The sequence below is a fragment of the Salmo salar genome, unplaced genomic scaffold (assembly GCF_905237065.1).
Source record: "Salmo salar unplaced genomic scaffold, Ssal_v3.1, whole genome shotgun sequence".
In the NCBI taxonomy this organism is placed as follows: domain Eukaryota; kingdom Metazoa; phylum Chordata; class Actinopteri; order Salmoniformes; family Salmonidae; genus Salmo; species Salmo salar.
In genome coordinates this window covers 102,501-126,500 of record NW_025549926.1, presented here as the reverse complement: position 1 = coordinate 126,500, position 24,000 = coordinate 102,501, and the positions used below count along the sequence as shown (strand labels likewise).

Sequence of the window (24,000 nt, the reverse complement as noted above, 5' to 3'; positions counted from 1 at the left end):
CTGCAGAACGTTCACATGGCTGCAGAACGTTCACATGGCTGCAGAACGTTCACATGGCTGCAGAACGTTCACATGGCTGCAGAACGTTCACCAGGCTGCAGAACGTTCACCAGGCTGCAGAAACGTTCACCAGGCTGCAGAACGTTCACATGGCTGCAGAACGTTCACATGGCTGCAGAACGTTCACCAGGCTGCAGAACGTTCACATGGCTGCAGAACGTTCACATGGCTGCAGAACGTTCACCAGGCTGCAGAACGTTCACATGGCTGCAGAACGTTCACATGGCTGCAGAACGTTCACCAGGCTGCAGAACGTTCACCAGGCTGCAGAACGTTCACATGGCTGCAGAAACGTTCACCAGGCTGCAGAACGTTCACCAGGCTGCAGAACGTTCACCAGGCTGCAGAACGTTCACATGGCTGCAGAACGTTCACCAGGCTGCAGAACGTTCACATGGCTGCAGAACGTTCACATGGCTGCAGAACGTTCACCAGGCTGCAGAACGTTCACATGGCTGCAGAACGTTCACCAGGCTGCAGAACGTTCACATGGCTGCAGAACGTTCACCAGGCTGCAGAACGTTCACCAGGCTGCAGAACGTTCACCAGGCTGCAGAACGTTCACCAGGCTGCAGAACGTTCACATGGCTGCAGAATGTTCACATGGCTGCAGAACGTTCACCAGGCTGCAGAACGTTCACCAGGCTGCAGAACGTTCACCAGGCTGCAGAACGTTCACCAGGCTGCAGAACGTTCACATGGCTGCAGAACGTTCACATGGCTGCAGAACGTTCACCAGGCTGCAGAACGTTCACATGGCTGCAGAACGTTCACATGGCTGCAGAACGTTCACATGGCTGCAGAACGTTCACATGGCTGCAGAATGTTCACATGGCTGCAGAACGTTCACATGGCTGCAGAACGTTCACATGGCTGCAGAACGTTCACATGGCTGCAGAACGTTCACCAGGCTGCAGAACGTTCACATGGCTGCAGAACGTTCACATGGCTGCAGAACGTTCACATGGCTGCAGAACGTTCACATGGCTGCAGAATGTTCACATGGCTGCAGAACGTTCACATGGCTGCAGAACGTTCACATGGCTGCAGAACGTTCACATGGCTGCAGAACGTTCACATGGCTGCAGAACGTTCACCAGGCTGCAGAACGTTCACATGGCTGCAGAACGTTCACCAGGCTGCAGAACGTTCACATGGCTGCAGAATGTTCACATGACTGCAGAACGTTCACCAGGCTGCAGAACGTGCACCAGGCTGCAGAACGTTCACATGGCTGCAGAACGTTCACCAGGCTGCAGAACGTTCACCAGGCTGCAGAATGTTCATATGGCTGCAGAACGTTCACATGGCTGCAGAATGTTCACATGACTGCAGAACGTTCACCAGGCTGCAGAACGTGCACCAGGCTGCAGAACGTTCACATGGCTGCAGAACGTTCACCAGGCTGCAGAACGTTCACCAGGCTGCAGAATGTTCATATGGCTGCAGAACGTTCACATGGCTGCAGAACGTTCACATGGCTGCAGAACGTTCACATGGCTGCAGAACGTTCACCAGGCTGCAGAACGTTCACATGGCTGCAGAACGTTCACCAGGCTGCAGAACGTTCACCAGGCTGCAGAACGTTCACATGGCTGCAGAACGTTCACATGGCTGCAGAACGTTCACCTGGCTGCAGAACGTTCACATGGCTGCAGAACGTTCACCAGGCTGCAGAACGTTCACCAGGCTGCAGAACGTTCACCTGGCTGCAGAACGTTCACATGGCTGCAGAACGTTCACCAGGCTGCAGAACGTTCACCAGGCTGCAGAACGTTCACATGGCTGCAGAACGTTCACCAGGCTGCAGAACGTTCACATGGCTGCAGAACGTTCACATGGCTGCAGAACGTTCACATGGCTGCAGAACGTTCACCAGGCTGCAGAACGTTCACCAGGCTGCAGAACGTTCACCAGGCTGCAGAACGTTCACCAGGCTGCAGAACGTTCACATGGCTGCAGAACGTTCACCTGGCTGCAGAACGTTCACATGGCTGCAGAACGTTCACATGGCTGCAGAACGTTCACCAGGCTGCAGAACGTTCACCAGGCTGCAGAACGTTCACATGGCTGCAGAACGTTCACATGGCTGCAGAACGTTCACCAGGCTGCAGAACGTTCACATGGCTGCAGAACGTTCACATGGCTGCAGAACGTTCACCAGGCTGCAGAACGTTCACCAGGCTGCAGAACGTTCACCAGGCTGCAGAACGTTCACCAGGCTGCAGAACGTTCACCAGCCTCTTAGCACATCCCATCTGGCTTAAAGACTACTGCCACTCTGTTGGCATAACCTTTGAGAATTGCGACACTTCTTGGAAGCAAAAGATGCTCTACAGAGATGGACTCCACCCGAACCATCTAGGAGCCTGGAGCCTCTCTTCACATGTCAAGGCCGCGTTAAGATATTGACTAAGAGAGACAGTCCAAGCACCGCTCCTGAGTGGCGCAGCGATCTAAGGCACTGCATCTCAGTGCTAAAGCGTCACTACAGACCCTGGTTCGATCCTGGGCTGTATCACAACCGGACGTGATCGGGAGTCCCATAGGGAGGCGCACAATTGGTCCAGCATCGTCCGGGTTAGGGGAGGCTTTGGCCGGGGTAGGCCGTCATTGTAATATAAGAATTTGTTCTTAAAACTGACTTGCCTAGTTAAATAAAGGTTACATAAAATAAATTATAAAAAACAGCTCAGGTAATACCTCTCATACTTTCTAAGCATTATTGTCGAACTGTTGTCTATTCTGCCAGGGTTGTTGTAATCGTTTACCCATTCGTTCGAACTCAACTCTTAGATCTGCTAATGTTAGCTGAAAAGAGAAGCCCACTGTGGTCTGCTCACCCAGTGCTATTAGTTAAAATGCTACATTGGTTTGGGGGAGAAATGTATCCATAACTGTTATAGGGTTCTACCGTCCTCCCTAGGCTAAGCTTTGGTTTGGGGGTCCTCCCTAGGTTAAGCTTTGGGGGGTCCTCCCTAGGCTAAGCTTTGGGGGTCCCCCTAGGCTAAGCTTTGGTTTGGTGGGTCCTCCCTAGGCTAAGCTTTGGGGGGTCCTCCTCGGCTAAGCTTTGGGGGTCCTCCCTAGGTTAAGCTTTTGGGGGGTCCTCCCTAGGTTAAGCTTTGGTTTGGGGGAGAAATGTATCCATAACTGTTACAGGGTTCTACCGTCCTCCCTAGGCTAAGCTTTGGGGGGTCCCCCCTAGGCTAAGCTTTGGTTTGGGGGAGAAATGTATCCATAACTGTTACAGGGTTCTACCGTCCTCCCTAGGCTAAGCTTTGGGGGTTCCCCCCTAGGTTAAGCTTTGGTTTGGGGGAGAAATGTATCCATAACTGTTACAGGGTTCTACCGTACTCCCTCAGGCTAAGCTTTTGGGAACTCGAGGAGTTAACACGTTTGTCGTCTTATTTTATTACATCAGAAGTTATTATCCTGGGTGACATAAATTAATGATTGGGAAATGCAGGCTTCAGACAATCTAAAAGACGTGTGTAATAATCTAAACCTAACCCAGCAGGTGACTAAGCACTACAGATCCTTTAAAGTCAACTCTGATTGATCTTATTTCAACCAATAAACCAGAGGAATATTCATTAGATATTAGTGACCGTTGCCCAGTTGTTTGTGTTAGAGATGTGATAATACCAAAATCGAAGCCTCGCGTCGTCACAAAGAGGAACTTTAAAATCTTCAGTCAACTGGCTTTTTTTTTTACATGATCTTTATTTTAGTGATCTTGATTGTATCTCTGCCGTCCATGAACCTGATTTAGCTATCGGCCTTTTTGCAGATGGTCTTCAATACTTTTGTGGATAATTATGCTCCCTTCAAGAAATTAAAGGGTGAACAGTAGATCGAATGCCTGGTACACTCCGGAATTATGAGAAGTTATTCATACAAGAGATGGTGCTTGGGTCAAGGCCAGGAACACAAGCTTAGTCCCGGACTGGCAAGCTTTCAAGCAACTGAGGAATCATTGTGTAAGACAAAATCAGAAAGGCTAAATCTGATTATTATGTAACCGCTCCTGCGGATTGTAATGGAAACCCGGCTAAATTCTGGAAAACTGTCAAATCCCTGAAGGGGTTTGTTCTCCTCTGTGCCACAACAAATTAATTCAGAGGGTCATGAATGAATGCAGGGTAAGGAAACAATGCTCCTTAGCCTTAAGATGCTTTGAGGAAGCCGGGCCCTGGTCAATTTCACCCTCCCAATAATATACCATGATTAGTTTTATTGATTGGTAACAATGTCCCCACTGTAAAGCACCATGCAGCTACTGGCTATATGTGGCTTTACACAACAGGGACTCACAGTTCCTCATTTTATGTTCCCCCACTGCCAAATAAGCTTTTGGTTGCACCCGGTGTCCAGAAGCAGCTGGCCCGTTCGTGGTAAGCGCAGCAGGAAGAAACCACAGATGAAAATATCCATTAGAAATGTAGAAAGATGGGAGATCTAAAGATGCAACAACTATCATGGGTTGCTGATATGACCAGGATAATCAACAACTACCATGGGTTGTTAGGGGAGATCTAAAGATGCAACAACCATCATGGGTTGTTAGGGGAGATCTAAAGATACAACAACTATCATGGGTTGTTAGGGGAGATCTAAAGATGCAACAACTATCATGGGTTGTTAGGTGAGATCTAAAGATGCAACAACGATCATGGGTTGTTAGGGGAGATCTAAAGATGCAACAACTATCATGGGTTGTTAGGGGAGATCTAAAAATGCAACAACTATCACGGGTTGCTGATATGACCAGGATAATGTCTTTGGCTGCTGGACTATGAAAGAAAGTTGATTTGAAAACCAACAGAACAGGACAGCTCATATTAGGAAGTCTTTATATAACAATGGCCTCCAATGTTTCTCTGGTGGGATTTTGGCTATAAGCTAATTTGAAGAACGTAACACATGCCTCATAATACGAAGTAAAACGTCCAGGTTTCAAACAATTAAGGAACAGGGAAAATATAGTGACGCTAACGACAGGCCTAACCGTCTTCTCCTCTGCCTACCTGGCAGAATGATATCAGGATTATTTACATCAATCCAGTGGCTATTGGTTTATCAAACTCCATCTCATGTGCTACAGAAACACAGCTAACCGAACCTAGCCCTGCCCTCGCCCACCTGGACCAGAGGAAGGCATTTGTGAGGAACTACAGAAACACAGCTAACCAAACATAACCATGTCCTCAGAGCATGCGCAGACCAGCTGGCTGTTGTGTTTTCAGAACATTTTCACTCCCTCTACCTCGGGCTGTTATCCCCACCTGCTTCAAGATGGCCGCTATCGTCCCGCTGCCCAAGAAAAGGGAAAGTAATTGACTGGCTACTGAGCAGTAACACTCACTTCCTTCATCATGAAGTGCTTAGAGAGGCTAGTCAAAGACCACATCACCTCTTCCCTCAGACACACTCCCCCTCTCCACTTCACCTCCTCCCTCCCCTCCACACTCCCCCCTCTCCACTTCACCTCCTCCCTCCCCGACACACTCCCCCCTCTCCACTTCACCTCCTCCCTCCCCCTCTCCACTTCACCTCCTCCCTCCCCTCCACACTCCCCCCTCTCCACTTCACCTCCTCCCTCCACACACACTCCCCCTCTCCACTTCACCTCCTCCCTCCCCCTCCCCACTTCACCTTTTCCCTCCCCCTCTCCACATCACCTCCTCCCTCCCCCTCTCCACATCACCTCCTCCCTCCCCCCCTCTCCACATCACCTCCTCCCTCCCCCCTCTCCACTTCACCTCCTCCCTCCCCCTCTCCACATCACCTCTTCCCTCCTACACACTCCCCCCTCTCCAATTCACCTCCTCCATCCCCAACACACTCCCCCCTCTCCAATTCACCTCCTCCCTCCCCGACACACTCCACCCTCTCCAATTCACCTCCTCCCTCCCCCTCTCCACATCACCTCCTCCCTCCCCGACACACTCCCCCCCTCTCCACATCACCTCCTCCCTCCCCGACACACTCCCCCTCTCCAATTCACCTCCTCCCTCCCCTCCACACTCCCCCTCTCCAATTCACCTCCTCCCTCCCCCCTCTCCAATTCACCTCCTCCCTCCCCGACACACTCCCCCTCTCCAATTCACCTCCTCCCTCCCCCCTCTCCAATTCACCTCCTCCCTCCCCCCTCTCCACTTCACCTCCTCCCTCCCCCCTCTCCACTTCACCTCCTCCCTCCACCCTCTCCACTTCACCTCCTCCCTCCCCCTCTCCACTTCACCTCCTCCCTCCCCCTCTCCAATTCCACGTCCCCCTCTCCAATTCACCTCCTCCCTCCCCCCTCTCCAATTCACCTCCTCCCTCCCCCTCTCCACTTCACCTCCTCCCTCCCCCCTTCACCTCCTCCCTCCCCCCTCTCCAATTCACCTCCTCCCTCCCCCCCTCTCCACTTCACCTCCTCCCTCCCCCCTCTCCACTTCACCTCCTCCCTCCCCCCTCTCCACTTCACCTCCTCCCTCTCCACTTCACCTCCTCCCTCCCCCTCTCCACTTCACCTCCTCCCTCCCCCTCTCCAATTCACCTCCCCCTCTCCAATTCACCTCCTCCCTCCCCCTCTCCAATTCACCTCCTCCCTCCCCCCCTCTCCACTTCACCTCCTCCCTCCACCCTCTCCAATTCACCTCCTCCCTCCACCCTCTCCAATTCACCTCCTCCCTCCCCCCTCTCCACTTCACCTCCTCCCTCCCCTCTCCAATTCACCTCCCCCCTCTCCAATTCACCTCCTCCCTCCCCCCTCTCCACTTCACCTCCTCCCTCCCCCCTCTCCACTTCACCTCCTCCCTCCCCCTCTCCACTTCACCTCCTCCCTCCCCCCCTCTCCACTTCACCTCCTCCCTCCCCCTCTCCACTTCACCTCCTCCCTCCCCCTCTCCAATTCACCTCCTCCCTCCCCCTCTCCACTTCACCTCCTCCCTCCCCCCTCTCCACTTCACCTCCTCCCTCCACCCTCTCCACTTCACCTCCTCCCTCCCCCTCTCCACTTCACCTCCTCCCTCCCCCTCTCCACTTCACCTCCTCCCTCCCCCCTCTCCACTTCACCTCCTCCCTCCACCCTTTCCACTTCACCTCCTCCCTCCCCCCTCTCCACTTCACCTCCTCCCTCCACCCTCTCCACTTCACCTCCTCCCTCCACCCTCTCCACTTCACCTCCTCCCTCCCCCTCTCCAATTCACCTCCTCCCTCCACCCTCTCCACTTCACCTCCTCCCTCCCCCCTCTCCAATTCACCTCCTCCCTCCACCCTCTCCAATTCACCTCCTCCCTCCCCCTCTCCACTTCACCTCCTCCCTCCCCCTCTCCAATTCACCTCCCCCTCTCCAATTCACCTCCTCCCTCCCCCCCTCTCCAATTCACCTCCTCCCTCCCCCCTCTCCACTTCACCTCCTCCCTCCCCCCTCTCCACTTCACCTCCTCCCTCCCCCCTCTCCACTTCACCTCCTCCCTCCCCCCTCTCCAATGTGCTCACGGCAGTAGACCTGGAACAGTGCAAACGTTCCAACATGCAATTTGTGGGAAAATACTGTTCTAAAATCCACACCGCACATGTGGAAATATCCATTAGACTGTAGACTGCAGCTGGCCCGTTCGTGGAAATATCCATTAGACTGTAGACTGCAGCTGGCCCGTTCGTGGTAATATCCATTAGACTGTAGACTGCAGCTGGCCCGTTCGTGGAAATATCCATTAGACTGTAGACTGCAGCTGGCCCGTTCGTGGAAATATCCATTAGACTGTAGACTACAGCTGGCCCGTTCGTAGAAATATCCATTAGACTGTAGACTGCAGCTGGCCCGTTCGTGGTAATATCCATTAGACTGTAGACTGCAGCTGGCCCGTTCGTGGTAATATCCATTAGACTGTAGACTGCAGCTGGCCCGTTCATGGTAAGAAACCATGTTACAGATGGAAATATCCATTAGACTGTAGACTGCAGCTGGCCCGTTCGTGGAAATATCCATTAGACTGTAGACTACAGCTGGCCCGTTTGTGGAAATATCCATTAGACTGTAGACTGCAGGTGGCCCGTTCATGGAAATATCCATTAGACTGTAGACTGCAGCTGGCCCGTTCGTGGTAATATCCATTAGACTGTAGACTGCAGCTGGCCCGTTCGTGGTAATATCCATTAGTCTGTAGACTGCAGCTGGCCCGTTCGTGGAAATATCCATTAGACTGTAGACTACAGCTGGCCCGTTTGTGGAAATATCCATTAGACTGTAGACTGCAGGTGGCCCGTTCATGGAAATATCCATTAGACTGTAGACTGCAGCTGGCCCGTTCGTGGTAATATCCATTAGACTGTAGACTGCAGCTGGCCCGTTCGTGGTAATATCCATTAGTCTGTAGACTGCAGCTGGCCCGTTCGTGGAAATATCCATTAGACTGTAGACTGCAGCTGGCCCGTTCGTGGAAATATCCATTAGACTGTAGACTGCAGCTGGCCCGTTCGTGGAAATATCCATTAGACTGTAGACTGCAGCTGGCCCGTTCGTGGAAATATCCATTAGACTGTAGACTGCAGCTGGCCCGTTCGTGGAAATATCCATTAGACTGTAGACTGCAGCTGGCCCGTTCGTGGTAATATCCATTAGACTGTAGACTGCAGCTGGCCCGTTCGTGGAAATATCCATTAGACTGAAGACTGCAGCTGGCCCGTTCGTGGAAATATCCATTAGACTGTAGACTACAGCTGGCCCGTTCGTAGAAATATCCATTAGACTGTAGACTGCAGCTGGCCCGTTCGTGGTAATATCCATTAGACTGTAGACTGCAGCTGGCCCGTTCGTGGTAATATCCATTAGACTGTAGACTGCAGCTGGCCCGTTCATGGTAAGAAACCATGTTACAGATGGAAATATCCATTAGACTGTAGACTGCAGCTGGCCCGTTCGTGGAAATATCCATTAGACTGTAGACTACAGCTGGCCCGTTCGTGGAAATATCCATTAGACTGTAGACTGCAGGTGGCCCGTTCATGGAAATATCCATTAGACTGTAGACTGCAGCTGGCCCGTTCGGTGGTAATATCCATTAGACTGTAGACTGCAGCTGGCCCGTTCGTGGAAATATCCATTAGACTGTAGACTGCAGCTGGCCCGTTCGTGGAAATATCCATTAGACTGTAGACTGCAGCTGGCCCGTTCGTGGTAATATCCATTAGACTGTAGACTGCAGCTGGCCCGTTCGTGGAAATATCCATTAGACTGTAGACTGCAGCTGGCCCGTTCGTGGAAATATCCATTAGACTGTAGACTACAGCTGGCCCGTTCGTGGAAATATCCATTAGACTGTAGACTGCAGCTGGCCCGTTCGTGGAAATATCCATTAGACTGTAGACTACAGCTGGCCCGTTCGTAGAAATATCCATTAGACTGTAGACTGCAGCTGGCCCGTTCGTGGTAATATCCATTAGACTGTAGACTGCAGCTGGCCCGTTCGTGGTAATATCCATTAGACTGTAGACTGCAGCTGGCCCGTTCATGGTAAGAAACCATGTTACAGATGGAAATATCCATTAGACTGTAGACTGCAGCTGGCCCGTTCGTGGAAATATCCATTAGACTGTAGACTACAGCTGGCCCGTTCGTGGAAATATCCATTAGACTGTAGACTGCAGGTGGCCCGTTCATGGAAATATCCATTAGACTGTAGACTGCAGCTGGCCCGTTCGTGGTAATATCCATTAGACTGTAGACTGCAGCTGGCCCGTTCGTGGAAATATCCATTAGACTGTAGACTGCAGCTGGCCCGTTCGTGGAAATATCCATTAGACTGTAGACTGCAGCTGGCCCGTTCGTGGAAATATCCATTAGACTGTAGACTGCAGCTGGCCCGTTCGTGGTAATATCCATTAGACTGTAGACTGCAGCTGGCCCGTTCGTGGAAATATCCATTAGACTGTAGACTGCAGCTGGCCCGTTCGTGGAAATATCCATTACACTGTAGACTACAGCTGGCCCGTTCGTAGAAATATCCATTAGACTGTAGACTGCAGCTGGCCCGTTCGTGGTAATATCCATTAGACTGTAGACTGCAGCTGGCCCGTTCGTGGTAATATCCATTAGACTGTAGACTGCAGCTGGCCCGTTCATGGTAAGAAACCATGTTACAGATGGAAATATCCATTAGACTGTAGACTGCAGCTGGCCCGTTCGTGGAAATATCCATTAGACTGTAGACTACAGCTGGCCCGTTCGTGGAAATATCCATTAGACTGTAGACTGCAGGTGGCCCGTTCATGGAAATATCCATTAGACTGTAGACTGCAGCTGGCCCGTTCGTGGTAATATCCATTAGACTGTAGACTGCAGCTGGCCCGTTCGTGGTAATATCCATTAGACTGTAGACTGCAGCTGGCCCGTTCGTGGAAATATCCATTAGACTGTAGACTGCAGCTGGCCCGTTCGTGGAAATATCCATTAGACTGTAGACTGCAGCTGGCCCGTTCGTGGGAAATATCCATTAGACTGTAGACTGCAGCTGGCCCGTTCGTGGAAATATCCATTAGACTGTAGACTGCAGCTGGCCCGTTCGTGGAAATATCCATTAGACTGTAGACTGCAGCTGGCCCGTTCGTGGTAATATCCATTAGACTGTAGACTGCAGCTGGCCCGTTCGTGGAAATATCCATTAGACTGTAGACTGCAGCTAGCCCGTTCATGGAAATATCCATTAGACTGTAGACTACAGCTGGCCCGTTCGTAGAAATATCCATTAGACTGTAGACTGCAGCTGGCCCGTTCGTGGTAATATCCATTAGACTGTAGACTGCAGCTGGCCCGTTCATGGTAAGAAACCATGTTCCAGATGGAAATATCCATTAGACTGTAGACTGCAGCTGGCCCGTTCGTGGAAATATCCATTAGACTGTAGACTACAGCTGGCCCGTTCGTGGAAATATCCATTAGACTGTAGACTGCAGGTGGCCCGTTCATGGAAATATCCATTAGACTGTAGACTGCAGCTGGCCCGTTCGTGGTAATATCCATTAGACTGTAGACTGCAGCTGGCCCGTTCGTGGTAATATCCATTAGACTGTAGACTGCAGCTGGCCCGTTCGTGGAAATATCCATTAGACTGTAGACTGCAGCTGGCCCGTTCGTGGAAATATCCATTAGACTGTAGACTACAGCTGGCCCGTTCGTAGAAATATCCATTAGACTGTAGACTGCAGCTGGCCCGTTCGTGGTAATATCCATTAGACTGTAGACTGCAGCTGGCCCGTTCGTGGTAATATCCATTAGACTGTAGACTGCAGCTGGCCCGTTCATGGTGAGAAACCATGTTACAGATGGAAATATCCATTAGACTGTAGACTGCAGCTGGCCCGTTCGTGGAAATATCCATTAGACTGTAGACTACAGCTGGCCCGTTCGTGGAAATATCCATTAGACTGTAGACTGCAGCTGGCCCGTTCATGGAAATATCCATTAGACTGTAGACTGCAGCTGGCCCGTTCGTGGTAATATCCATTAGACTGTAGACTGCAGCTGGCCCGTTCGTGGAAATATCCATTAGACTGTAGACTGCAGCTGGCCCGTTCGTGGTAATATCCATTAGACTGTAGACTGCAGCTGGCCCGTTCGTGGAAATATCCATTAGACTGTAGACTGCAGCTGGCCCGTTCGTGGAAATATCCATTAGACTGTAGACTGCAGCTGGCCCGTTCGTGGAAATATCCATTAGACCGTAGACTGCAGCTGGCCCGTTCGTGGAAATATCCATTAGACTGTAGACTGCAGCTGGCCCGTTCGTGGAAATATCCATTAGACTGTAGACTGCAGTTGGCCCGTTCATGGAAATATCCATTAGACTGTAGACTGCAGCTGGCCCGTTCGTGGTAATATCCATTAGACTGTAGACTGCAGCTGGCCCGTTCATGGTAAGAAACCATGTTACAGATGGAAATATCCATTAGACTGTAGACTGCAGCTGGCCCGTTCGTGGAAATATCCATTAGACTGTAGACTGCAGCTGGCCCGTTCGTGGTAATATCCATTAGACTGTAGACTGCAGCTGGCCCGTTCGTGGAAATATCCATTAGACTGTAGACTGCAGCTGGCCCGTTCATGGAAATATCCATTAGACTGTAGACTGCAGCTGGCCCGTTCATGGAAATATCCATTAGACTGTAGACTGCAGCTGGCCCGTTCGTGGTAATATCCATTAGACTGTAGACTGCAGCTGGCCCGTTCGTGGAAATATCCATTAGACTGTAGACTGCAGCTGGCCCGTTCGTGGAAATATCCATTAGACTGTAGACTGCAGCTGGCCCGTTCATGGAAATATCCATTAGACCGTAGACTGCAGCTGGCCCGTTCGTGGAAATATCCATTAGACTGTAGACTGCAGCTGGCCCGTTCGTGGAAATATCCATTAGACTGTAGACTGCAGTTGGCCCGTTCATGGAAATATCCATTAGACTGTAGACTGCAGCTGGCCCGTTCATGGAAATATCCATTAGACTGTAGACTGCAGCTGGCCCGTTCGTGGTAATATCCATTAGACTGTAGACTGCAGCTGGCCCGTTCATGGTAAGAAACCATGTTACAGATGGAAATATCCATTAGACTGTAGACTGCAGCTGGCCCGTTCGTGGAAATATCCATTAGACTGTAGACTACAGCTGGCCCGTTCGTGGAAATATCCATTAGACTGTAGACTGCAGCTGGCCCGTTCATGGAAATATCCATTAGACTGTAGACTGCAGCTGGCCCGTTCGTGGTAATATCCATTAGACTGTAGACTGCAGCTGGCCCGTTCATGGTAAGCGCAGCAGGAAGAAACCACGTTACAGATGGAAATATCCATTAGAAATGTAGAAAGATGGGAGATCTAAAGATGCAACACCTATCATGGGTTGCTGATATGACCAGGATAATTAACAACTATCATGGGTTGTCAGGTGAGATCTAAAGATACAACAACTATCATGGGTTGCTGATATGACCAGGATAATCAACAACTATCATGGGTTGTCAGGGGAGATCTAAAGATGCAACAACTATCATGGGTTGTTAGGGGAGATCTAAAGATGCAACAACTATCATGGGTTGTTAGGGGAGATCTAAAGATGCAACAACTATCATGGGTTGCTGATATGACCAGGATAATCAACAACTATCATGGGTTGTCAGGGGAGATCTAAAGATGCAACAACTATCATGGGTTGCTGATATGACCAGGATAATGCCTTTGGCTGCTGGACAACGAAAGAAAGTTGATTTGGAAACCAATAGAACATGATATAAATGCTGGTATTTGGATTTATTATGGATCCCCATTAGCTGCTGCCAAAGCAGCAGCTACTCTTCCTGGGGTCCAGCAAAATTAAGGCAGTTTATACCATTTTAAAACATTACAATACATTCACAGATTTCACAACACACTGTGTGCCCTCAGGCTCCTACCGGTTTCAATGGCATCACAGGAAGTGTTTCTAAAAATCATTCCCTCAACATTTCTATGGTCTGATTTGGTTATTTTGAAACAAGGTAGGACATGCCTCATAAAATGACAAACTCCAGGTTTTAAACAATTCAGTTTATGGTTAAATACGGACTGCCTCCGCTCAGATTGTGCCTGAGTATGTCAACAGGATCTAGCCTTTAGAAGTTAATGGTAACGATCCTACTTTATATTTGTCAAACATGACTGGCGTTTAGCCTGTATTTATGTATTTAAATGTTTGTTTACATTTTCTGCCTCATGTCAGCACTAGTGTGGCCATATCACATAAGCTACACTTTGAGATCTAGGCTGATTGGGCTCCCGAGTGAGAAGCTGGCGCCAGAAGAAAATGGCAGAAGTTTTACGGGCGCCGAACCAATTGTGTTATTATGTGTTTTTTCTCGTGTTATTTGTAATTTATTTTGTACATAATGTTTCTGCAACCGTCTCTTACAGCTAAAAAAGAGCTTCTGGATATCTGGACAGTGATGACTCACCTTGGATTAGACAAAGATTTTTTTTTTCAACAAGCAGGATGTACTTCAGACACACGACAAGGCCGACATCCCCGTCAGAGAAAGAGACGCAGGTATAGAGGACACAGGGCGGGGTGCCTCGTAAGGATCCGCCGACTGCGAGTGGGAAATCTGCCTTTACCAACAATATTACTTGCCACAAAGTACAATCATTGGACAATAAATTAGACGAGGTACGATCACGAATATCCTACCAACGGGACATCAAAAACTGTAACATCTTATGTTTCACCGAATCGTGGCTGAATGTCGACATGGATAATATTCAGTTGGCGGGATATATGCTGCACCGGCTAGATAGAACAGAACACTCCGGGTAAGACGAGGGGTGGGGGAGATCTGTGTACATTTGTAAACAACAGCTTGTGCACGAAATCTAAGGAAGTCTCTAGATTTTGCTCGCCTGAAGTAGAGTATCTCATGATAAGCTGTAGACCACGCCAATTTGCCAAGAGAGTTTTCATCTATATTTTTCGTGGCTGTTTATTTACCACCACAGGTGGAAGCTGGCACTAAGACCGACTGTGTGATCACGCTCTCCGTAGCTGACGTGAGTAAGACCTTTAAACAGGTCAACATTCACAAGGCAGCTGGGCCAGACGGATTACCAGGAAGGGATACCAACCTCTCCCTCAACGTGATCAAGACAAAGAAGATGATTGTGGACTACAGGAAAAGGAGGACCGAGCACGCCCCCATTCTCATCGACGGGGCTGTAGTGGAGCAGGTTGAGAGCTTCAAATTCCTTGGTGTCCACATCACCAACAAACTAACATGGTCCAAGCACACCAAGACAGTTGTGAAGAGGGCACGACAAAACCTAGGAGACTGAAAATATTTGTATGGGTCCTCAGATCCTCAAAGGGTTCTACACAGCTGCAACATCGAGAGCATCCTGATGGGTTGCATCACTGCCTGGTATAGCAACAGCCCGGCCTTTGACCACAGGGTACAACAGAGGGTAGTGCGTACGGCCCAGTACATCACTGGAGCCAAGCTTCCTGCCATCCAGGACCTCTATACCAGGCGGTGTCAGAGGAAGGCCCTAAAAATTTTCAAAGACTCCAGCCACCTCAGTCATAAACTGTTCTCTCTGCTACTGCATGGTAAGCGGTACCGGAGCGCCAAGTCTAGGTCCAAGAGGCTTCTGAACAGCTTGTACCCCCAAGACATAAGACTCCTGAACATCTAATCAAATGGCTACCCGGACTATGCATTGTGTCCCGCCACCCCAACCCCCGACTCCAAAATAAAAGAGGCGGCGTAATAGAGGTCGTTGTTTGGGATACTTGACGAGACTACGTCGGCAGTGAATAAACTCTCCGTTCTATTGGCGAACGTGCAATCACAGGAGAATAAACTGGATGAGCTCCGTTCTAGACTATCCTATCAACGTGATATGAAGAACATCCAATGTTTCTCCGAGACGTGGCTGAACAAGTCAAACACGGTCAATACAAATCTAACTGTTTCTTTCTATACAAATCGGCAGGTCAGAACAGCAGCGTCGCGTAAACGCAAGGCGGTGGTGTGTGTCTCTTCGTCAGAAGGAAACACATTGTCTAGAAGGAAACTGCGAGTAGGGCATTTAGTTGGACGATATATACCATGTGTATCCAGTACATATGACTAATAAAACTTGAAACTCTATGGGCTGGTTGGAGAGCAAACATATCTGCACACAATAATACCGGAGACAATCTCAGCATGTACCGTATCTAGCCAGCTGGAAAAATCGCCTAAACAAACTGCCCTACCAATTTAGGAGTCTACAATCTCAGCACATCCGACCTGCAGATGAATGTGCCTGGCAGAGTGGAGTTTGACATCCCACCATGCAATGCAACCTGGACTGAAGAGGCAGACAAATAGGAGACATTGTGGTGGTCTCTCCTCTTAGAACGACACATTTCTGCAGGCAGGAACATCACAAACATATCCTCGCCCCGGGCCCAGTTGGAGAGAAGAGTTACGACATCAGTCAGTATTGAAATCTGACATGTATGATAGACGTTTTCACCATCTAAAGGTCAAATTCCTATTAACTTCCAGTGTAGTGACTATCACAGGGCTACATCCTATTAACTTCCAGTGTAGTGACTGACTATCACAGGGCTACTTCATATTAACTTCCAGTGTAGTGACTATCACAGGGCTACTTCATGTTAACTTCCAGTGTAGTGACTATCACAGGGCTACTTCCTGTTAACTTCCAGTGTAGTGACTATCACAGTGCTACTTCATATTAACTTCCAGTGTAGTGACTGACTATCACAGGGCTACTTCCTGTTAACTTCCAGTGTAGTGACTGACTATCACAGGGCTACTTCATGTTAACTTCCAGTGTAGTGACTGACTATCACAGGGCTACTTCCTGTTAACTTCCAGTGTAGTGACTATCACAGGGCTACTTCATGTTAACTTCCAGTGTAGTGACTGACTATCACAGGGCTACTTCATATTAACTTCCAGTGTAGTGACTGACTATCACAGGGCTACTTCATATTAACTTCCAATGTAGTGACTATCACAGTGCTCCTTCATATTAACTTCCAGTGTAGTGACTATCACAGGGCTACTTCATATTAACTTCCAGTGTAGTGACTATCACAGGGCTACTTCCTGTTAACTTCCAGTGTAGTGACTATCACAGTGCTCCTTCATATTAACTTCCAGTGTAGTGACTATCACAGGGCTACTTCATATTAACTTCCAGTGTAGTGACTATCACAGGGCTACTTCATATTAACTTCCAGTGTAGTGACTATCACAGGGCTACTTCATATTAACTTCCAGTGTAGTGACTGACTATCACAGGGCTACTTCATGTTAACTTCCAGTGTAGTGACTGACTATCACAGGGCTACTTCATATTAACTTCCAGTGTAGTGACTGACTATCACAGGGCTACTTCATGTTAACTTCCAGTGTAGTGACTATCACAGGGCTACTTCCTATTAACTTCCAGTGTAGTGACTATCACAGGGCTACTTCATGTTAACTTCCAGTGTAGTGACTGACTATCACAGGGCTACTTCCTATTAACTTCCAGTGTAGTGACTGACTATCACAGGGCTACTTCCTATTAACTTCCAGTGTAGTGACTGACTATCACAGGGCTCCTTCATATTAACTTCCAGTGTAGTGACTGACTATCACAGGGCTACTTCCTATTAACTTCCAGTGTAGTGACTGACTATCACAGGGCTACTTCATATTAACTTCCAGTGTAGTGACTGACTATCACAGGGCTACTTCCTATTAACTTCCAGTGTAGTGACTGACTATCACAGGGCTACTTCCTATTAACTTCCAGTGTAGTGACTATCACAGGGCTACTTCATATTAACTTCCAGTGTAGTGACTATCACAGGGCTACTTCCTATTAACTTCCAGTGTAGTGACTATCACAGTGCTCCTTCCTATTAACTTCCAGTGTAGTGACTGACTATCACAGGGCTACTTCATATTAACTTCCAGTGTAGTGACTGACTATCACAGGGCTACATCCTATTAACTTCCAGTGTAGTGACTGACTATCACAGGGCTACTTCATGTTAACTTCCAGTGTAGTGACTATCACAGGGCTACTTCATATTAACTTCCAGTGTAGTGACTGACTATCACAGGGCTCCTTCATATTAACTTCCAGTGTAGTGACTGACTATCACAGGGCTACTTCATGTTAACTTCCAGTGTAGTGACTATCACAGGGCTACTTCATATTAACTTCCAGTGTAGTGACTGACTATCACAGGGCTACTTCATATTAACTTCCAGTGTAGTGACTATCACAGGGCTACTTCATATTAACTTCCAGTGTAGTGACTATCACGGGCTACTTCCTATTAACTTCCAGTGTAGTGACTGACTATCACAGGGCTACTTCCTACCGGACGGATTTCTGCCTGCTTGAACGGCATTAGCTCAGATACACATGAAAACATTAAATGACCCTCGGGAAACGATAGAACATCACTAAGCAGATATAACATTAAAAATGGGTGAATATTTCCTTTATTGCACCAGTGTGCAAAAATACACAGCGTGTTCTCAGAATGCGTGTGTGCGCGCCAATGTTAACACTTACATTGATAATGACAGAGAACTTTCCCATTCCACTCAGGATGTTGTACCAGATTCCTACGAGAGAGAGAGAGAGAGAGAGAGAGAGAGAAACAGAACTGTGAGAGAAGAGTGGAGGGGTGTGGATCTGTGTGTGTGGACACGTGTGCGTCTTGGCGAAGAGGGCGTGTTACCGATGTCTTTGGCTTGGACAGCGTCCGGTCGTCGCAGCTCGGTGACGAACTTCTTGGCATCGAGGCGGATCTCGATGACGTTGTTGAGGAGAGCGAAGAGAGGAGCCAGAGGGAACGACGCCACAAACAGAGACACAAAACCAAACTGGATAACTGGGGAGAGAACACACAAAGTGTTCGTTGAGAGGAACAACATGAGAACAAGTCATTATCTTATCTGGTAGTCCTCTGCAACACACCAACAAACAGCTGGAGGGCAGGGTGTTCCAGACATACACCAGCTGATGATAAACACACCAAAAACAACCCTGAGTTCAGGACCTAGCAGGGGAACAACCCTGAGTTCAGGACCTAGCAGGGGACCCACCCTGAGTTCAGGACCTAGCAGGGGACCAACCCTGAGTTCAGGACCTAGCAGGGGACCAACCCTGAGTTCAGGACCTAGCAGGGGACCCACCCTGAGTTCAGGACCTAGCAGGGGACCCACCCTGAGTTCAGGACCTAGCAGGGGACCCACCCTGAGTTCAGGACCTAGCAGGGGACCCACCCTGAGTTCAGGACCTAGCAGGGGACCCACCCTGAGTTCAGGACCTAGCAGGGGACCCACCCTGAGTTCAGGACCTAGCAGGGGACCCACCCTGAGTTCAGGACCTAGCAGGGGACCCACCCTGAGTTCAGGACCTAGCAGGGGACCCACCCTGAGTTCAGGACCTAGCAGGGGACCCACCCTGAGTTCAGGACCTAGCAGGGGACCCACCCTGAGTTCAGGACCTAGCAGGGGACCCACCCTGAGTTCAGGACCTAGCAGGGGACCCACCCTGAGTTCAGGACCTAGCAGGGGACCCACCCTGAGTTCAGGACCTAGCAGGGGACCCACCCTGAGTTCAGGACCTAGCAGGGGACCCACCCTGAGTTCAGGACCTAGCAGGGGACCCACCCTGAGTTCAGGACCTAGCAGGGGACCCACCCTGAGTTCAGGACCTAGCAGGGGACCCACCCTGAGTTCAGGACCTAGCAGGGGACCCACCCTGAGTTCAGGACCTAGCAGGGGACCCACCCTGAGTTCAGGACCTAGCAGGGGACCCACCCTGAGTTCAGGACCTAGCAGGGGACCCACCCTGAGTTCAGGACCTAGCAGGGGACCCACCCTGAGTTCAGGACCTAGCAGGGGACCAACCCTGAGTTCAGGACCTAGCAGGGGACCCACCCTGAGTTCAGGACTTAGCAGGGGACCAACCCTGAGCTCAGGACCTAGCAGGGGACCAACCCTGAGTTCAGGACCTAGCAGGGGACCCACCCTGAGTTCAGGACCTAGCAGGGGACCCACCCTGAGTTCAGGACCTAGCAGGGGACCCACCCTGAGTTCAGGACCTAGCAGGGGACCCACCCTGAGTTCAGGACCTAGCAGGGGACATACCCAGAGATCAGGACCTAGCAGGGGACCCACCCTGAGTTCAGGACCTAGCAGGGGACCCACCCTGAGACTAGAATAGAGTAGAGTAGTAATTTATTGGTCACAAGTTGGGAAATTGTTTTATCGCTCAACATCAATAAATTCAAAGGACACAGAAACCCATAGGAAACAGAGTTACAGTGCATTTGGAAAGTATTCAGACCCCTTGACTTTTTTCCACAATTTGTGAGGTTACAGACTTTCTCAAAAATCCTCATCAACCAATCCTCATCAACCAACACACAATACCCCATAATGACATCACAATACCCCATAATGACATCACAATACCCCATAATGACATCACAATACCCCATAATGACATCACAATACCCCATAATGACATCACAGTACCCCATAATGACATCACAATACCCCATAATGACATCACAATACCCCATAATGACATCACAATACCCCATAATGACATCACAATACCCCATAATGACAAAGCAAAAACAGGTTTTTAGAAATATTTGCACATGCAAAACAATTTCAACAGAAATATCTTATTTACATACAGTTGAAGTCAGAAGTTTACATACACTTAGGTTGGAGTTTTTTCAACCACTCCACAAATTTCTTGTTATTAACAAACTATAGTTTTGGCAAGTCGGTTAGGACATCTACTTTGCGCATGACACAAGTAATTTTTCCAACAATTGTTTACAGACAGATTATTTCACTTATAATTCACTGTATCACAATTCCAGTGGGTCAGAAGTTTACATACACTAAGTTAACTGGTGCCTTTAAACAGCTTGGAAAATTCCAGAAAATGATGTCATGGCTTTAGAAGCTTCTGATAGGCTAATTGATATCATTTGAGTCAATTGGTGGTGTACCTGTGGATGTATTTCAAGGCCTACCTTCAAACTCAGTGCCTCTTTGCTTGACGTCATGGGAAAATCAAAAGAACTCAGCCAAGACCTCAGAAAAGAATGGTAGACCTTCACAAGTCTGGTTCATCCTTGGGAGCAATTTCCAAACGCCTGAAGGTACCACGTTCATCTGTACGAACAATAGTACGCAAGTATTAACACCATGGGACCACGCAGCCGCCATACCGCTCAGGAAGGAGACGCATTCTTTGGTGCGAAAAGTGCAAATCAATCCCAGAACAATACCAAAGGACCTTGTGAAGATGCTGGAAGAATCAGGTACAAAAGTATCTATATCCACAGTAAAACGAGTCCTATATCGACATAACCTGAAAGGCCGCTCAGCAAGGAAGAAGCCACTGCTCCAAAACCGCCATAAAAAAGCCAGACTACGGTTTGCAACTGCACATGGGGACAAAGATCGTAATTTTTTGAGAAATGTCCTCTGGTCTGATGAAACAAAAACGGAACTGCTTGCCCATGATGACCATCGTTATGTTTGTAGAAAAAAGGGGGAGGCTTGCAAGCCGAAGAACACCATCCCAACCGTGAAGCACGGGGGTGGCAGCATCATGTTGTGGGGGTGCTTTGTTGCAAGAGGGACTGGTGCACTTCACAAAATAGATGGTGTCATGAGGAAGTAAAATTATGTGGATATATTGCAGCAACATCTTAAGACATCAGTCAGGAAATTAAAGCTTGGTTGCAAATGGGTCTTCCCAATGGACAATGACCCCAAGCATACTTCCAAAGTTGTGTCAAAATGGCTTAAGGACAGTTAAGTCAAGGTATTGGAGTGGCCATCACAAAGCCCTGACCTCAATCTTATAGAAAATTTGTGGGCAGAACTGAAAAAGTGTGTGTCAGAAAGGAGGCCTACAAACCTGACTCAGTTACACCAGCTCTGTCAGGAGGAATGGGCCAAAATTCACCCAACTTATTGTGGGAAGCTTGTGGAAGGCTACCCAAAACGTTTGACCCAAGTTAAACAATTTAAAGGCAATGCTACCAAATACTAATTGAGTGAATGTAAACTTCTGACCCACTGGGAATGTGATGAAAGAAATAAAAGCTGAAATAAATAATTCTCTCTACTATTATTCTGACATTTCACATTCTTAAAATAAAGTGGGGATCCTAACTGACCTAAGACAGGGAATTTTTACTAGGATTAAATGTCAGGAAATGTGAAAAACGGAGTTTAAATGTATTTTGCTAAGTTGTATGTAAACTTCCGACTTCAACTGTATACTGAGATCATATGACAGATCATGTGATACTTAAATAAAGTCCACCTGTGTGCAATCTAACTAATTATGTGACTTCTGAAGGTAATTGGTTGCACCAGATCTTATTTAGGGGCTTCATAGCATACATATGCACTCACCACTTTTCAATTTTTTGGAATTTTTTTAAACAAGTAATTTTTTTCATTTCACTTCACCAATTTGGACTATTTTGTGTCTGTCAATTACATGAAATCCAAATAAAAATCAATTTAAATTACAGGTTGTAATGCAACAAAATAGGAAAAACGTCAAGGAGGAATTAAAACTTTTTCCAAGGCAAGTATCCACAGGACACAGAAACTCAGATGAAACGTAGTTTTCTGAGGTTGTCTGCTTGATATTTTTAGATTTTATCGGGAAGCTTAGATGTTAAATATACTGTTTAGGTTTTCTACTGCCATGTTTACACCTTCACTATTACAGTGAAATGTTTTGTCCAGGAAGTTGTCCGGAAAGGATATCATTTGCTGTTGCCTAATTGTTTTTGGAGAGATTTCCACACTACTTTCCTTCCATCTATAGCATGTCTTAATAGTATTGTGTTTGTCCCTCCTCACCTCTGTTATCTCCTGTTACTGTATCCAGTGTGTCGGTCCCTCTGTTATCTCCTGTTACTGTATCCAGTGTGTCCTCCTCACCTCTGTTATCTCCTGTTACTTTATCCAGTGTGTTGGTCCCTCTGTTATCTCCTGTTACTTTATCCAGTGTGTTGGTCCCTCTGTTATCTCCTGTTACTGTATCCAGTGTGTCTGTCCCTCTGTTATCTACTGTTACTGTATACTCACTCATCTCCATGTACTCGGGGGTCAGTCCTTCGAAGGGGACCAGGGTGTAGTCGAGGTTCCACTGTTGAGGAGGTCTGGCTCGCTGCTCCTCTCTCTCCTCCAATGAAATGCCCTTATCCTTCCATGCTCGGATCAACTTCTTCAACTTACTGACGAGGGAGAGAGAGAAGGGAGGACGAGATGGAGAGAGAAAAGGAGAGATGGAGTCAGAGAGAAAGATGAAACTCGATGACACCAGGACACTACGAGCCACTACGAGCCACTACAAAACACCATGAGTCACCATGAGCCACCATGAGCCACCATGAACCACCATGAACCACCATGAACCACTATGAGCCACTATGAGCCACTATGAGCTACTATGAGCCACTATGAGCCACTATGAGCCACTATGAACCACCATGAACCACCATGAGCCACCATGAGCCACTATGAGCCACTATGAGCCACTATGAGCCACCATGAACCACCATGAACCACCATGAACCACCATGAGCCACCATGAACCACTATGAGCCACTACGAGCCACTACGAGCCACTACGAGCCACTACGAGCCACTACGAGCCACTACGAGTCACTACGAGCCACTACGAGCCACTACGGGCCACTACGAGCCACTACGAGCCACTATGAGCCACTATGAGCCACTATGGGCCACTATGGGCCACTATGAGCCACTATGAGTCACTATGAGCCACTATGAGTCACTATGAGCCACTATGAGCCACTATGAGTCACTATGAGCCACTATGAGCCACTATGAGCCACTATGAGCCACAGTGAAGCAGCACAGAGTGGTAGAGAACGTCCTAACTTTAAAATATTAAATAAGACACTATGAGCCACTATGAGCCACTATGAGCCACTATGAACCACTATGAGCCACTATGAGCCACTATGAGTCACTATGAGCCACTATGAACCACTATGAGCCACTATGAATCACTATGAGCCACTATGAGCCACTATGGGCCACTATGGGCCACTATGAGCCACTATGAACCACTATGAACCACTATGAGCCACTATGGGCCCCAGTGAAGCAGCACAGAGTGGTAGAGAACGTCCTAACATTAAAATATTAAATCCCTGGTATTGATGTTAGGCTCAAAGTCAGGAGAGAAAATGTCCTTCAGCAGAATGTGATAATGCCAGATATAGAGGAGGCAGTGTGTGAACTCACGGGATGCCGATCTCAAACACGTTGTTCTGAATGAGTTGCTTCCCCACCATGATGATGCTGAGCTGAATACATAACTC

General features: G+C 48.4%; 1 protein-coding gene across 1 annotated transcript in view; it reads right to left on the bottom strand.

The window, feature by feature from the left end:
• The window catches only part of LOC106594071 (anoctamin-1), a 140,835-nt gene that overhangs the window by 43,658 nt on the left and 73,177 nt on the right, over nt 1-24,000 (bottom strand). The window contains 4 exon segments of the mRNA XM_045713591.1: nt 18,159-18,211; nt 18,328-18,480; nt 22,736-22,884; nt 23,924-24,000. The exon segment at nt 23,924-24,000 is cut by the window's right edge and continues 24 nt beyond it. Coding sequence (XP_045569547.1) covers nt 18,159-18,211; nt 18,328-18,480; nt 22,736-22,884; nt 23,924-24,000 — 432 coding nt within the window.